This window comes from Loxodonta africana, chromosome 7 (assembly GCF_030014295.1).
Source record: "Loxodonta africana isolate mLoxAfr1 chromosome 7, mLoxAfr1.hap2, whole genome shotgun sequence".
Lineage (NCBI taxonomy): Eukaryota > Metazoa > Chordata > Mammalia > Proboscidea > Elephantidae > Loxodonta > Loxodonta africana.
This window is the reverse complement of record NC_087348.1, coordinates 23,727,105-23,743,775: the sequence shown is the minus strand read 5'-3', so window position 1 is coordinate 23,743,775 and position 16,671 is coordinate 23,727,105. Positions and strand designations below refer to the sequence as shown.

The 16,671-nt window shown below is 36.5% G+C and overlaps 2 protein-coding genes across 2 annotated transcripts; both read left to right on the top strand.

The window, feature by feature from the left end:
* The first annotated feature begins 1,372 nt into the window (after positions 1–1,372).
* Positions 1,373–2,981, top strand: LOC100674297 (olfactory receptor 10AG1-like). Its single transcript, XM_064289330.1, has one exon. The coding sequence runs from the start codon at positions 2,040–2,042 to the stop codon at positions 2,979–2,981; it is 942 nt and encodes a 313-aa protein (XP_064145400.1). The 5' UTR covers positions 1,373–2,039.
* A 10,886-nt stretch (positions 2,982–13,867) lies between these two features.
* On the top strand, positions 13,868–15,273 carry LOC135231834 (olfactory receptor 10AG1-like). The gene has a single exon (XM_064289031.1). It carries the CDS (start codon positions 14,230–14,232, stop codon positions 15,169–15,171), a length of 942 nt encoding a protein of 313 aa, XP_064145101.1. The 5' UTR covers positions 13,868–14,229; the 3' UTR covers positions 15,172–15,273.
* The last annotated feature ends 1,398 nt before the right edge of the window (positions 15,274–16,671 follow it).

Below are 16,671 nucleotides of genomic sequence, written 5' to 3'. Positions count from 1 at the left end.
TGGCGAGACTTCATCTTACATACTTTGGGCATGTTATCAGAAGGGACCAGTCCCAGGAGAAGGACATGATGCTCAGTAAAACAGAGGGTCAATGAAAGAGGAAAACCTTCAATGAGATGGACTGACACAGTGGCTGGGCAATGATCTCAAGTATAACTACAGTTATGAGGATTTGTGCAGGACAGGGCAGTGTTTCTTTCTGTTGTACATAGGATTGCTATGGGTCAGAACTGACTTGGCAGCACCTAACAACAACGATATAATCCTTAAGGAGCCATGGTGGCACAACAGTTAAGTCCTTCATTGCTAACTGAAAGTTTGGCAGTTCAAATTCACTCAGCAGCTCTACTGGAGAAAGGACTTGACCATTTGTTCCATAAACATTACAGCCAGGAAAAACTAATGGGGCATTTACACTCTGTCACATGGGATTACTATGAGACACCTAACACAACAATACAATCTCTAGGATAATCCTGAGAAGACCTCTCTGAAGAAATGACATTTGAGCTGAGTCCTAATTAGAAGAAGTAACTCAGTAAGGAACATCCTGGGCAGATGAAAGAGCGGAAGAAGACCCTTAAGGTTTACATTCTTAGAAACCTAAAGAACTGATTGCCCAGGGTGGGGGATGGGGGGTGTTTTAGTCAATGAGGTTGGAAATAAAGGCAGAGGCCAAGTTATATTGCAGTTTTCAATTCCTGGAAATAAATTTGGATTTTTCCAAGTACAATGGGAATCCATGAAAGTGCTTTTAGCATGGTAGTAAAATGAGGGAATTTACACCTTTTCAATGTCCACACTGATATTCCTGTACACAAGGTATTGTAGTGGAACAAGGATATTATATTCATTCCAAAAATGAGAGGATAGTTTGAACTAAATAGAGGTGAGGAAAATCAGCATATTTTGAAAGTTTAAGTGTTGTGAGTGATGTGCATACAGCTGCTAGTATGTCTGCTCCTGAGAGTGTGAAAATTAGTTCCTGAATTCAGCAAATAAACCACTTCCCTCTCAACTGATCTGATCTCTCCCCTCCACGGAGCAGGATTGCCAGCGACCAGAAATCATGATTAGGGCAATGCTCTAGGGCTTGATCAGAAAAAGAAATAGCTGGAGGGAATGCATCGGAAGAGGGTTAGACATGGTTGTAGGGACTTATTGAGATAGTGATGCCTCAGTTGTAACCCTAATAAGAGAAACGTGAATACCAGAGAACAAAAGATAAAATGTGTCGGATTAAATGAATTATGTGTCTTAAGGTTATATATTAATAAATATTAAATACAGTTGGAGCCCTGGTGGGGTAGTTTGAATCCATCAGCTACCTGTTCCTTGGAAACTCTATGGTTTATTGATATATAGGAGGTAGTGACAGAGAAAGTTGTGAAATACAATACTTGGGCTCAATCATTTACATATTCATTAAAAGAGATGAAACAGGCACATAAAAATGGAAAACAAACATGGAACCTTATTCCCTGAGTTACAAACAAAAAAAAAGCAGAGTCCTGTTTGAGTACATGGTGTGCAGGGTTGGGTATTATGTGTAAATGAAGATCAAAAACAAACAAACAGAAAGGTTTCAAAGATATATGTGAAATTTAAAGACAGGCCAATTTTGGAAAGAGGGAAAACTTTGAAAGAAGGGAATTGGTTTGAGGAAGTTCTCAGTTAAAAGAAGGGCAGGTCAGATTATGATTCTATATTTAACTGAATTAAAGGTCTCAGTTGCATTCTCCCCTCTTGTATGGAAAGATTAATAAAAATGTACTGCTGTGGATCTTATTGGAATGATTAGAATGCAAATCTAGAATTATAAATCAATTGCATGCACATTTTGTTGATTGAATTGATTTTCTCTGCAGGTGACTTAATTGCTCCTGGTTTCACAACAGATCACCCAGGATCAGAGAATGCAAGTGTCAGAAAGAAACTGAGAAATTATAAAGGCCAATGCCCATGTCACAATTCAATTATCAAAAAGGAAAATGCAGCCAAGGAGAACAAAGCCATAGGTAGAAAGTAAATTAAAAGTAATGGAAACCAATATCAATACAATGATGGAATTTGTTCTTTTAGGATTTTCTGATATTCCCAAATTCCATTGGTTTCTTTCTGGAGCATTCTTAGCTGTTTATATGATTATTCTGATGGGCAATGGCATCATAATTCTAATAACAAGAGTAGACCCTGCACTTCAGACCCCCATGTATTTTTTTCTCAGTAACTTTTCCTTCCTGGAAATCTGTTATGTGTCTGTCACTCTTCCTAGAATGCTCATGGATCTTTGGACCCAGAAAGGAAATATTTCTTTGTTTGCTTGTGCTACACAAATGTGCTTTGCCCTTATGCTTGGAGCCACAAAATGCCTTCTCCTGGCGGTGATGGCCTATGACCGTTATGTGGCCATCTGTCACCCTCTGCACTATCCTATAGTCATGAACCACAAAACTTGCATCCAGCTAGTGGCTGGCTCCTGGATCAGTGCCATTACCATTGAGGTAGGGCAAACAGGACAGATTTTCTCTCTGTCTTTTTGTGGTTCTAACCAAATTAACCACTTCTTCTGTGACAATCCCCCAATCCTCAAGCTTGCCTGCGGAGACATCTTTGTCAATGAGATGGTAGTCTATATATTTGCTGTGGTATTTGTCACTGTTCCTTTTATGTTGGTACTTGGGTCCTATACCAGAATTATCTCAACCATCCTCAGGTTGCCATCAAACACAGGACGGACCAAAGCCTTTTCCACCTGTTCTTCCCACCTCATAGTTATAGTTTTATTCTATGGATCAGCTATTATTACCTATTTAAAACCCAAATCCAACCAATATGAAGAAACAGACAAACTTCTCTCTCTTTTCTACACCATTTTGACCCCAATGTTTAACGCCATGATATACAGCCTGTGGAACAAAGATGTTACAGAAGCATTGAGAAAATTTCTTCCCAAATCACTGGCGTTACGACACACTTGAACTAACAGAACTTTTACAATCCAAGAATAAAACCAGCAACTCAAAAAACAGTGGGCAAATCATTTGAATAAACACTGTCATGGATTGAATTGTGTCCCCCAAAAATATATGTATCAATTTGGCTGGGCCATGATTCCCAGTATTGTGGGATTGTCCACTATTTTGTCATTTGATGTGATTTTCCTATGTGTTATAAGTCCTACCTCTATGATGTTAACAAGATGGGATAGTTGGCAGTTATGTTAATGAAGTAGGACTCAATCTACAAGATTAAGTTGTAGTATAAGTCAGTATCTTGTGAAATATAAAAAAAAGAATTGAACATAGAGGAGAGAGGCCCTCGTACAACCAGGAAAGCAGCTCCAGGAGCAGAGTGCGTCCTTTGGACCCAGGGTTCCTACACTGAGAAGCCTAGTCCAGGAGAAGATTGATGACAAAAACCTTCCTCCAGAGCCGACAGAGAATGCCTTCCCCTGTAGCTGATGACCTGAATTTTGACTTCTAGACGACTAGCTGTGAGAAAATAAACTTCTGTTTGTTAAAGCCATCCACTTGTGGTATTTCTGTTACAGCAGCATTAGAAGGCTAAGACAAGCACTTTATTAAAAAAGACACATGAATATCCAATAATCACAGATAAATATGGTCAACACATTTAGTTATTAGAGGAATGCAAATTAAAATCAGAGCGAGATACCACAACACATCCGTTAGAATAGGAAAAACTATTAAAAATTCTAACAATGCCAAGTAGTGACAAAGGGGTTGGGCTACTGATAGTCTCACACATCTGGACAATTGGAGTGTAAAATGGTATAATCACTCTGGAAAACAGTTTAACTCTGTCTCAAAAGGCTAAACATACCTACAATATGACCCAGCCATTCTACTCCTAAATTTTTTTTCCAAAAAGACATAAAAACATATTTCACATTAAAAATTTTATGTGATTATACGTAACAACTATATTCATAATAGCAGAAACTTTAAAACAACACAAAAGTCTATCAACAGATGAATGAATAAACAAAGCATGGTGTATGTATCCAATGGAATTCCATTCTGCAATAAAGTGGAATTAACTACATTTATATACAAAACGGCATAGATGAATTTTAAAAATCATACTGAGTAAAGGATTCCAGACTAAGTACATTCTGATTGTAAATGAGCTCTTACAGAAACATGATCCGTGATTTTCTGCAGTGAAGAGTGTATGAATGGAATAGATTGCAAAAGTGCAAGGAGACTTCTGGGAATCATATAAATGTTCTGTATCTCAACTGTGAAAATAGTTTTACAAGGGAGTACATCTACAATCCTCATCAAATGGATTGTAAAGGATGTATTTTATCTTATGTAAATTATTCCTTAAAAAAGCTTCTAAAATTAGAATAAGGTCATTCTGAAATATGACGATAACATGGTATCAGAAACAAATATATCTAAGACATCTATTAAAATACTTTAATATGTACTAAGAATAATTATTTCATTTATGAAAATTTTCATGTTTAAATTTTTCTAAGTGTTGTACAGATATATGTTATTTTTATTTCTTAGCATGCTATTACGTTTTTGAAACTATAATAATATAATGAAATCCAATTAAATTCTCGGAACTGTCTAGGCTAGAATAATAGCTTACATTGATACTCCTATTGCTATTTCCACTGGCCTTCTGTGGTGCCTTGCATGTTGCTGTGATGCTGAAAGTTATGTCACAGATTTTTCAAATTCCAGCAGGGTCACCCGTGGTGGATAGGTTTCAGCAGACTTCCAAACTAAGACTAGGAAGAAGGTCCTGACGATCTACCTATGGGAAAAAAAAAAAGTCCAGTGAAAAGCCTTGTAAATAGCTGCAGAATATTGTCTGATACAGTGCCAGAAGATGAGCCCTTCACGTTGGAAGGCACACAAAATATGACTGGGAAAGAGTTGCCTCTTCAAAGTACAGTTGGTCTTTTAATGGAGTAAAACTTTTGGGACCTTCATTTGCACATGTGGCCTGACTTAAAATGAGAAGAAACAGCTGCAAATATCCATTAATAATCAGAAAGCAGAAGGTACAGATTATGAATATAGGAAAATTGGACATTGTCAAAAATGAAATGTGATGCATAAACATTGGTATCATAGGCATTAGTGAGCTGGTTGAGTGGACACAGGAAATACAGGGTAGAGAAAAGGAGTGTGCTGTTAACATTTTAGGGGGAGCAACTAGGGTCACATAACAATGTGTGTATAACTTTTTGTATGAGAAACTGACTTGAATTGTAAAGTTTCACTTAAAAGCACAATTTAAAAAAAGAATAAGTTATAATAAACATAATGCAAAAAAATAATAAAGAGATGCAAATCAAAACTAAAATGAGATACCATATTACTCCAGATAAAATGGCACTGATAAAAAAAACAATAATAACAGATAACAACAAATGGTGAAGAGGATGTGGGGAGACTGTAATAGTTATCCATTGCTGGTGGGGCTGTAAAATGGTACAAGCACTACAGGAAACTGCATAGCAAATAAATGGAAAGAAGTGAAATGCCCATCAACAGATGAATGGATGATCAGATTGTGATACATACGTACAATGGAGTACTATGCAGCCATAAAGAACGATGATGAGTCTGTGAAACGTGTTATAACACAAATGAAACTGAAGGGCATAATGCTAAGAGAAAATAAGTCAAGAATGTAAGGAAAACGGTATGCTAAGAAGACAAAAACAGATATACATACAGAGACCAATGTTCATTGGTAGTTACCAGGAAGAGATGTTGGGGAGGGGAAAGTCCACTGCATATCATTGAGACTGGTATTTTATTTATTTAGTTTAGCAATGGGAAAAGTGGGCACTGAATGTGGATGTAGGGAGCACAGCACAACCAAAGGAAAAACAAGTGTTTAAGCAAATATGGATGAATATAGGTTTATTGGTATATGGATAGGTATAGGTGTTCATATAGGTGAGAACAGATAGATCTATTGGTACACGTAAGTACAAATACGTGGGCGCAGGCACATATATTCACTGAAAACAGATACTCCACAGATGTAACCAAGTATCTTCCAATATTGGTTTTCCGGGTTTGAAAGCTTAGGACCATAGTCTCATGAGTTAACTCAGTCAATTGGCATAATATAATACAGAAAAACCATGATCTGCAGCCTAGTGAAGTGAGTATCATCTGGGGTGTTAAAGCCTGAGAGCTGCCATGTAGGCACAACTACCAGTGCCTACTCACCAGGAGCAAAACAGTAAGAAGGTAACGAAAAGCTTAGAGAAGAAAGAAGTCTTCACGAGCCACAACATCATCTACCCTGAGACCAGAAAAAATAGATGATGCCCAGCTATAACCACTGACTGTTCTGACTGGTGTTGCAATAGATGGTCCAGATGGAATGGGAGAAAAATGGGAAGCAGAACTCAAATTCTTATTAAAAAAAAAAAAAAAGGCCAGACAATGTGGAAGAAAAGACAGAGTTTTCTCTGAGATTATTGCCCCAGGACACCCTTTAAAACTAGAACAGAGGTTATCCCCTGAGATCACCTTTTAGCAAAAAAGCAAAGTAGCACACAAAATATATATTACTCATAAGATCAGCAATCTATGTAAAAACCATCAGTATGGGACCAAAAGGTCAACAATTACTCAAAAGCAAAGAAGATAAGGGGGAATGGAAGAGAGTACTGAAAATGGAACAAACAGAACACAAGTAAAGAGAATGTTGACACATTGTGACAAATGTCACTGAACAATTTGTACAGAAATTGTGAAATGGAAACCCACCTTACTGTGTAAACTTTCACCAATAAATAAAATATTAATTAAAAAATGTATTGCTAATTAATTTTTAAAAATTTTAAGCCAACACCCATGTAACTTCCAAGTAGATTGATACACAGAATTCTACCAGCACTGTAGAAGCCAATTGCTAACCTTTTCCTGATCATATCTTCCTCCCAGGCCAGCAATAATCACAAGTGAGACTTTTATTGTATTTATGCACTTGCTTTTCTATATAGCTTCACTGTAAATATGTCTATCCAAAAGTACAAATCAATATTCCCTCTTTGCAAACTTCATGTAAATGAAGTCATGCAGTGTGTATTTCATGTGTTTTAATTTCATCAGTGAATATTGTATTTTATAAATCATTCATGTTGCATATATTTGCAGTTTGTTCAATTTTATTTACATTTTTTATTCAATGGTATAAATATTCAGAGCATTAAAAAATACAGTCTACATGAGACTAGAAGAATCCCGGCAGTCATGGTTCCCAAACCCTCTGTTGGCCCAGGACAGGAACCATTCCTGAAGACAACTCATCAGACATGGAAGGGACTGGACAATGGGTTGGAGAGAGATGCTGATGAAGAGTGAGCTACTTGTATCAGTTGGACACTTGAGACTGTGTTGGCATCTCCTGTCTGGAAGGGTGATGGGAATGTAGAGAGGGTTAGAAACTGGCAAAACGGTCAGGAAAGGAGAGACTGGAAGGAGGGAGTGGGCTGACTCTTTAGCGGGAGAGTAAATGGGACTATGTAGTAAGGTGTATATAAGTTTATATGTGACAGACTGACTTGATTTGTAAACTTTCACTTACAGCACAATAAAAATTATTAAAAAAATACGGTCTACAATGGTGGGCATTTGGGAAATTGCACTTCGATTAATGCATACTGTTGCAGTGCACATAGGAATTCTTAGTTGTTATTGTTAGGTGTTTTCAAGACAGGCCTGACTCAGAGTGAGCATTTACAAAACAGAACAAAAACAGTCCAGTTCTTCATCACCCTCATGTCATGCTTGTGCCCATTTTTGCAGCAACTGTGTCAGTCCATCTCACTGAGGGTCTTCCTCTTTTTTCATTAGAGTGGGGATTATTTTTGAAATTATCAGGCATTTATTTAGCTCTTAAATAATTTTTCAAAGTGGATGCATCAATTTATACTTGTAATACTTGTAATAGCAGTGTTTGGAAGTGCCAATGTGATGTTCCACTTCCTGATCACCACTCAGTATTATCTTACTTAAGCATTTTTATCTATTAGCTTGACGTAGAATTAAAAAAAAAAAAAAAAACAATAAAAAACCAAACCCTTGCCATCGAGTTGATTACAACTCATAGTGACCCTACACAACAGAGTAGAACTGCCTCATATGGCTTCCAAGGAGCACCTGGTAGATTCAAACAGACGACCTTTTTGGTTAGCAGCCATAGCTCTTAACCACTATGCTACCAGGGTTTCCTGATGTAGAATATATTATTGTAATTTCAATTTGACTATTTCTGATTATTGAGGTGGTGTTATTTTTGTTAGGTGCCGTTGAGTCAGTTCTAACTCATAGTGACCCGATATACAATAGAATGGAACAGTGCCTGGTCTTGTGCCACCCTCATGATCTTTGTTATGCTTGAGCCCATTGTGTAGCCACTGTGTCAATCCACCTCATTGACGGTCTTCTTTTTCAGTGACCGTCTACTTTACCAAGCATGATGTTTTTTCCAGGGACTGATACTCTCTGATAACATGTCCAAAGTATGTGAGACGTAGTCTCAGCCATCCTCGCTTCTTAGGAGCATTTTGGCTGTACTTTTCCCAAGACAGATTTGTCCATTCCTTTGGCAATCCATGGTATACTCAATATTCTTTGCCAACACCACAATTCAAAGGTGTCAATTCTTTTTCAGTCTTCCTTATTCATTTTCCAGCTTTCACATGTATATGAGGTATTATTATTATTGAGGTAGGGCTCATTTCAATATTTTTATGGATATTCTCTTTTGTAAAGTGCTTTCAGATGTCATTTGATAGATAGATGACAGATAGATAGGTGATAGACAGATTAGATAGATAGACACACAGACAGACAGATGATGGATAGATAGATGATAGATAGATAGACAGGTAGATGATAGACAGACAGACAGACAGACAGACAGATAGATAGATAGATAGGTGGATGGATACTTCATACAGCCTTTACGTTAGTAGTGGAAATATATAAAATCCACTACCAACCTCAAAGATGGAGGTAATTATAAACCCTTAGGAATCACTATTTACTGAATAATAGGAGTAAAATCATATTTCCACAAGGGGAAACTTGGCTTCAAGTCAATATTCTTAAACTATCTCTCACTCAGATATGAAGTCTTGAAGGGGAAGTATTTTATAACAATAGACAGACTAGTGACCTGGCGTCTTGCCCCTAATATCAGCTGGAATTTTACCAGATTCTCATTTCTCCTAAATGAAATTTAATAGGATTCACATCTTAAATACGGGTTCACAGAGGGAAATGAAATTGGGGAAGGGTGGTGTAGCACTGCAAATAAAATAAATGTCCCCCATGGGGATTATTCTCAGGGCCAAAAAACAAAACTTTTGAACTAGATTTAATATATTAAACAGCCAGTTCTTAGTTCTCAGTTTGTCCGGGTAGTCTTGAAGAAATAAATTATTATATGATTTGTAGCTAAAAATATTCTTTGTTGTCAGAACATTTATTACAACTTTTATAGAAGCAAGCCCCAGAATTTGGATGAAGACACAAATTTCAGAGGAGAGAATAACCAAATAACTTCAGGTAAATGTGACAGGAGCTCAGTTTAATAGAAACAGGGCCCATATGAAGCAGTCATAATAGATAAGGGGAGAATTGGTTTGTGAGAATTTTGGATGGCCTCCAATGGTATTGCTCAGTTAAGGGCAATCAGGACCCTATTCAAGTCCATGAAATACGACTTTCTGCATGCTTTATTCTATTGAAAGGAAGGGTATTCTGCACGGTAAGAGCTACCTAGGAAAATAAATAATTAAACCAACTCAGAAAGTGCCAAAGAGATTTGTTTAATGAGAAATTTAACTGTGTCCAGTGGGAGAGATCCCAGGGGATGGAGATAACTTTTTGTTTTTTTAAAGCGCAATCCATGTTCAAAATGAACAGAATGTTTTGAAGGTAGATTAAATACCATTGATGAAAGAAGTTGTTTCAGCCAAAGTAATTTAAATACACAAATACATAAACATTCTTCAGTGAGGAAGAAATAAATTTATTACAAACAAACCAAACCCAAACCCGCTGCAGGCAAGTAGATTACTACCCACAGTGAACCTTCAGCACAGACTAGAATTGCCTTATTGGGTGTCCAAAGCTTTAAATCTTTAAGGAAGCTGACCACCACAGCTTCCTCACACAGAGCAGATGGTGGGTTCCAACTGCTGATCTTTTGGAAAGCAGCTGAGCACTTTAACCACCAAGCCTCCTACTATCCAAAATAAGAAAGGTAAATATGAAATATTTTATATTAATATTCAACTTTAGTTCATGATATTATTAAAGTTAATGTTTAATATGGAGTAGGGAAGGTACCGTTTTATTCAGGCAGCTCATTTATATTTCTGACTCTACTGAATGTAATTTACCTTAAACAATGATTTTAAATAGTGATATTAATAACTTTAAAACACTGAAAATTTGAAACATTGCTGTTTTTGTAAGAATACTAAATAATATTATGGGAAAACTTCATTTCCAGCAAAGATTTTGTAGCAAATAAGCATTATATTTATGTATTTTAGTTCTGATATTTTCATAAGACATTTAAAGTAAAACAACCCATGAAATAAATTTACAACCATTGAGAAATCCAAGAAACATTTATTTTAAAGAAATTACTATTTTTACATTAAAGAATTCATAAAATAATATAAAGTTTTAAGTTCATATTGTCTTTCAAGTTAATTTTAGGATGCATACTTCTAATTTATATTGAAAATACAAACACAGCTGAGGTTTAGGTAAATTGGGGGCATTGACAATGACTAATATTTAACCGAAACAGAATCTTGTTAACCAAAGCCAAACTCATTGCCTTCAAGTGGATTCTGACTCATAACCACCTATAGGATAGAGTAGAACTGCCTCACAGGGTTCCCAAGGCTGTAAATCTTTACAGAAGCAGACTGTCACATCTTCCTCCCACAGACTGGCTGGTGGGTTTGAACCATTGACGTCTTGATTAGCAGCTGGGCACTTAACCACTGCACAACGAGCACTCCTTCAGTTTTGTTATGCATTCCCGAGTCATTTGGATTTTTTTCTAGGGAATGGATGCTTAGATTTCAAATAAAAACATGACACCATTAAGTTTTATTTCCCTTTATGTAATAACAACTTAAACATTTTCAAGAAAGAAGAGTAATATAGTTTTGGGAGAACACACAGGGTAAATTTCTGCTCTTTCTACCCTCTTCTCTTGAGGAAAACAGACAAATCTTACATATTTAATGTTATACCTGGATAATTTCATCACCAAAAAGTTGAGTTTGTATAATTAAAAACGTTTCTTTTAGCACTCACAATTTATTTAATTAACAAGAATTAAATTTTTTTTTTATTAAATGTCATCGTTCATAATACATAAAGATTTGGTTCTTTTGTCCTCTTTTGAATCTTAATTCTCTCCCACTTAAGGGTGATGCTTTCATTTTAATAATGTCTATTCCTTTATTTTAGTTCAAAAACAAACCCTGAGTACCACATTAGGTGTACACCCATTTTCTGGGATCTACATTGATTTCAAGTAGGAGAATAATCACAGCCTTTACCATTCAGATCGCTTAGTATCAAGAAAAGAAAATGTATACAAAGGCTATTAACCTAATTGCAATTCTAAGTGCTGAGCAGTGGTGAGCACTACAGGTTCTACACGTCCACAAAGCAGAGATAATGATATAAACCCAAATATTGGCAGAGAACTCATGGGGAAATCACAGCTTTTGAGTTGAACGTTCTTGGAGTTTGTAACATTTTGATAATTGCTTTTAAGATCTCACTTCATTCCCACAACAGTCCTGTTATACGAAAAGAAAATAAATTAGCTAGAGAGTATCGTTCATGTTGCATAGCATACTGAGTAAAGTTCGGAACAGTAAATTAACATTAGTTTCAATAATAATTACGATAAATGGATGTTAATAATAAGTAACTGCTAATAACAGTAACAATAATAGATGACAATAAAAACCTGTTGCAGTCGAGTCAATTTCAACTCATAGGTACCCTATTGGTCAGAGCAGAACTGCCCCATAGAGTTTCCAAGGAGTGCCTGGTGGATTTGAACTGTGGACCTTTTGGTTAGCAGCCGTAGTCCTTAATCAATACACCAACAGGGTTTCCTATGACAACAATGGATAACAATAATAAGAGGGTTTGTTAAATGTCAGGGCTTCTTCAAGGTTTTTTAATTATATTAAATGATTTGATTCACTCAACACCACTAAATGTTGATATAGTTGCTAGTCATTTTACAGCTGAGCAAAATGTGACATGGAAAGATTAGTTAACTTACAGGAAGTCATCACACAGCTAGGTGTCGGAGCTATAATTCAATTTCCGTCTATCTGGGAAATATTGTTCTATAACCATGGCACAGAGCTTTGGTGGCACAGTGGTTAAGTGATTGTCTCCTAATCAAAAGGTCAACAGTTCAAACTCTCCAGCTGCTCCACAGAATAAAGGCATGGCAGTTGGCTTCCCTAAAGATTTACAGCCTTGGAAATCCTGTGGGTCAATTCTACTCTGACCTACAGTGTAGCTATGAGTTGAAATTGACTCCTTAGCAATGTTTTTTTTTTTTTTTTTTAAACCATGGCATCACACTTCTTCTCTACTTAGTGGACAAAGTGCAAACGTATTAGGAAGGAGAGATGAAAAGCAGGGTGAGACAAAAGGCACCTTGCCTTTTGCAAAATTTAAGAAGGCACTCATTTTCAGAATTGTGCAAGTGCAAGGAGGGCCCTGAGCCTCCTTAAATGTTGCACCTTAGGAGTTTCACTAACTAGTTCTTGTCTTGAGGGTGATGAAAGGAAACAGTGGGAAAAACCATCACCAAAAACAGGAATTCAAAACCACTTTATCAAATACTGAAATAGGCAATCTGTTAAATTCTAGGGCTACAGGATTAAAGGATATATTATCTTAATCATAATTATAGAACCATAACTAAAAAATAATCAGTTTAAAATTGGTAAGTAGGGGATACATTTTACCAACATTATCTCATTTAATTCTCACAAAGAAGTAAAGCCTAGAAACTTTAAGTAATAGCTTAATATCACAATGACAATAAATTGTGGAGAAAGGAGTCAAACTCAAGACCATTAAAAGATACTGATTTGCAATCAAAATCTACATGCAATTGGTTGAATTATCCACACTTAGTGAATCTCAATATCTTTATATCTAAAGAAAAGTGAGTTTAGAAACAGTTATCTAAATTGTTTTTTTAGAAACAACAAAAATAATGTTGGGTGTGCAGACCACCGTGGGTATAACACCCAATATCATTCCTCCTTCTGTCCCACATATAAACACGGGAAACAAATACCCTCCATGCTACCCCTGTTTTTCCAGGGTGACCACATTTATTATTAGTATCTGAATCAATGTTCTCAGAACAATTTCCCTGAATAATATCATCTTATCCTGTATACTTAACATCCTACCAAGAGACATTTGTAGTATTTTCCTCTGCAAAATGAAATATTCTCACACTTTTCTTTCTAAATCTCTAATATGAACTATATTATATGCTTATAGGTGACCTGGTGGCACTGTAGTTAAGTGCTTGGCTTCTAACCAAAATGTTGGTAGTTCAAGTCTACCAACCACTCCTTGGAAATCTTATGTGGTAATCCTACTTGTCCCTATAGGGCCGCTGTGAGTTGGAATCGACTCAGTGGCAATGGTTTGGGTATATGCTTAAAATCATGAACAGATGGGAGAAGGGAACTTTGAAACAAGCAGTTGAAAATGTATGCTAGAAGACACTTTATGATATAGTTTTTCAGAAGCATCACTGAGAAAATGCATAGGGAAGTACAGTAGGATTGTCAAGATGTGTAATGAATTTAAAGTGAGATTAGATGGCAAAGCTGAGGGTCCATCTCCAGCAGTTACCAATTGCTCCAGTGCCTTGTTGAGTTAGGTATAGCTTGTTCTATCCTGGGCTGTGCTCTGAAAGTATAATGAAATGATCTTAAAATAAATTTAAGGGGGCTGTTTACTGTGATATAACAGGAGGATGTGGGATGTACTTAAGTAGCATCATTCTTAAAGTGCAAACAATTGCATTGGTCATAAAATCCAATCCAGACACCTCCATATGATTTAGAGATAAGGAAGGGTAAAAGGAAATGCTCATGTAAATTTACCTTTTCCACAGATGAATCATCAGGTAAAACCACCACAAGATAATCTAACCAAAGTGATGGAATTTGTTCTCTTGGGCTTTGCTGACATGCCCCATCTCCAGTGGTTTCTTTTTGGATTGTTTTTAATCATCTATATCATTATCCTGATGAGTAATGGCACCATATTTCTCATAACAAAAATGGATCCTGCTCTCCAGAGCCCTATGTATTTTTTCCTGGCAAATTTTTCCTTCTTGGAAATCTGCTATGTATCAACTACTTTCCCCAGAATGCTGATGAATCTAGGAACCCAGAGAAGAAGAATTTCCTTAGTTGCCTGTGCTACACAGATGTACTTTTTCTTCACGTTCGGAAGCACAGAGTGTTTGCTCCTGGCAGTGATGGCCTATGACCGCTTTGTGGCCATTTGTAACCCTCTGCACTATCCTCTAGTCATGAACCACAGGGTCTGTATCCAGTTGGTGACTGGCTCCTGGGCCACTGGAATCCCAGTTCAGATAGGGCAGACGTATCAGATTTTCTCTCTGCCTTTTTGTGGATCTAAACAAATTAACCACTTCTTCTGTGATATTCCCCAAATACTCAAGCTGGCTTGTGGGGACACCTTTGTAAATGAGATGTTGGTCTACATACTTTCTGTGTTATTTGTCATGGTTCCCTTTCTGTTGATACTGGGCTCCTACAGTAAAATCATCTCCATCATCCTGAAGTTACCATCGGCCACAAGTCAAGCCAAAGCCTTCTCCACCTGCTCATCTCATCTTATGGTTGTGATGTTATTCTTTGGATCAGGTATTATTGCCTACTTAAGACCCAATACTAGACACTCAGAGGGAAATGACAAAGTGCTATCTCTTTTCTACACTATCCTAACTCCTGTGTTTAATCCCATGATATATAGTCTAAGAAATAAGGATGTCAAAATAGCACTGAGAAAATTGCTATGTAAATAATTCACTAAAGAATCAGGTAATGTATGAAAATTCCTTTCTTCCATATTTTTAATTAAATTTCAACAGATGTATACTTTTAACCATAACTTGTGTTATGGTTTAGTTGTGTCCCTCCAAAATGTGCATCAGCTTGGCTAGGCTATGATTCTAAATACTGCTTGATAGTCTGCCATTTTGTGATTTGAGTCGAAACCTTCTAGAAGACAACTGGTTTGGTGATTTTCCTATGTGTTGTAAACCCTAACTCTATGATATAAATGAGGCAGGATTAGAGAGGCAGGACTCACTCTACAACATTAAGTTGTACCTTGAGCCAATGTATTTTGTGATAAAAGAGAGAAGCTAGGATAGAGATAGGGGGACCTCCTACCACGAAGAATGATGAACCAGAATGGAAGCATGTCCTTTGATCCCTGCACTGAGAAGCTCCTAGACCAGGGCAAGATTGATGACAAGGACTTTACTGCAGAGCCAGCAGAGAGAGAAAGCTTCCTCTGAAACTATCTCTCTGAATTTGGATTTCTAGATTCCTAGACTGTGAAAAAATAAATTTCTCTTTGTTAAACTATACAATTTTGGTATATCTGGTATAACAGCACTAGATTATTAAGACACCTTGTCTTTCCAAACAGTACAATCATTTCCAAGTTAAAAATCTCTTGTAATGTTGTCAGAACTTTCTGCACAAATTGTACAAGTAATATATATAATAAAAACCTGAACCTATTGTCATTGAGTTGATTCCAACTCATAGTGATCCTATAGGACAGAGTACAACTGCCTCATAGTGTGCAAGGAGCACCTGGTTAGCAGCTGTAGCTCTTGACCACTACACCACGAGGATTTCCGATACATATATATTAAAAATATATATATATTGGCATATAGCAAATCCCTGTGTTAGTAATTCTGTAATTTTATTGTGCAATGTCCTCCTTCAATAGGAATTTTTGCTTGGGCTAATTTAGTTTAGTCAGTTGTAACGTAATGTCCTCCTTCAATAGGAATTTTTGCTTGGGCTAATTTAGTTTAGTCAGTTGTAACGTATAATCTGTTATATTACTTAGCCTAAACATTTCACTGCCATGAGTGTACATACGGTTGTGATACCTATTTTAAAAACCAGGTTTGCAATAACCATTAATTAATACCATGCTATGTTCCTTAGTTATCCAGGGGAGATTTGGTACAGGACCCCCCAGGAATACCAAAATCTGTGGAAGCTCAAGTCCCTTATATAAAATGACACTATATTTGCATATAACCTATGCACAAACATCCATATACTTTAAATTAAATATAGATTACTTATAACATCTAATACAATGCAAATGTTTTGTAAATATTTTTTATACAGTGTTGTTCAGGGAATAGTGACAAGACAGAAGGCAAACAATGCTCAAACAATGAGTTCTGAAGAGAGAGAGTGAGGATCTGTGAAATGGTGGGAGGCTACGCATCATTTCATTTGCATAGATTCAGTGTAGTGCTTGGTGGAAT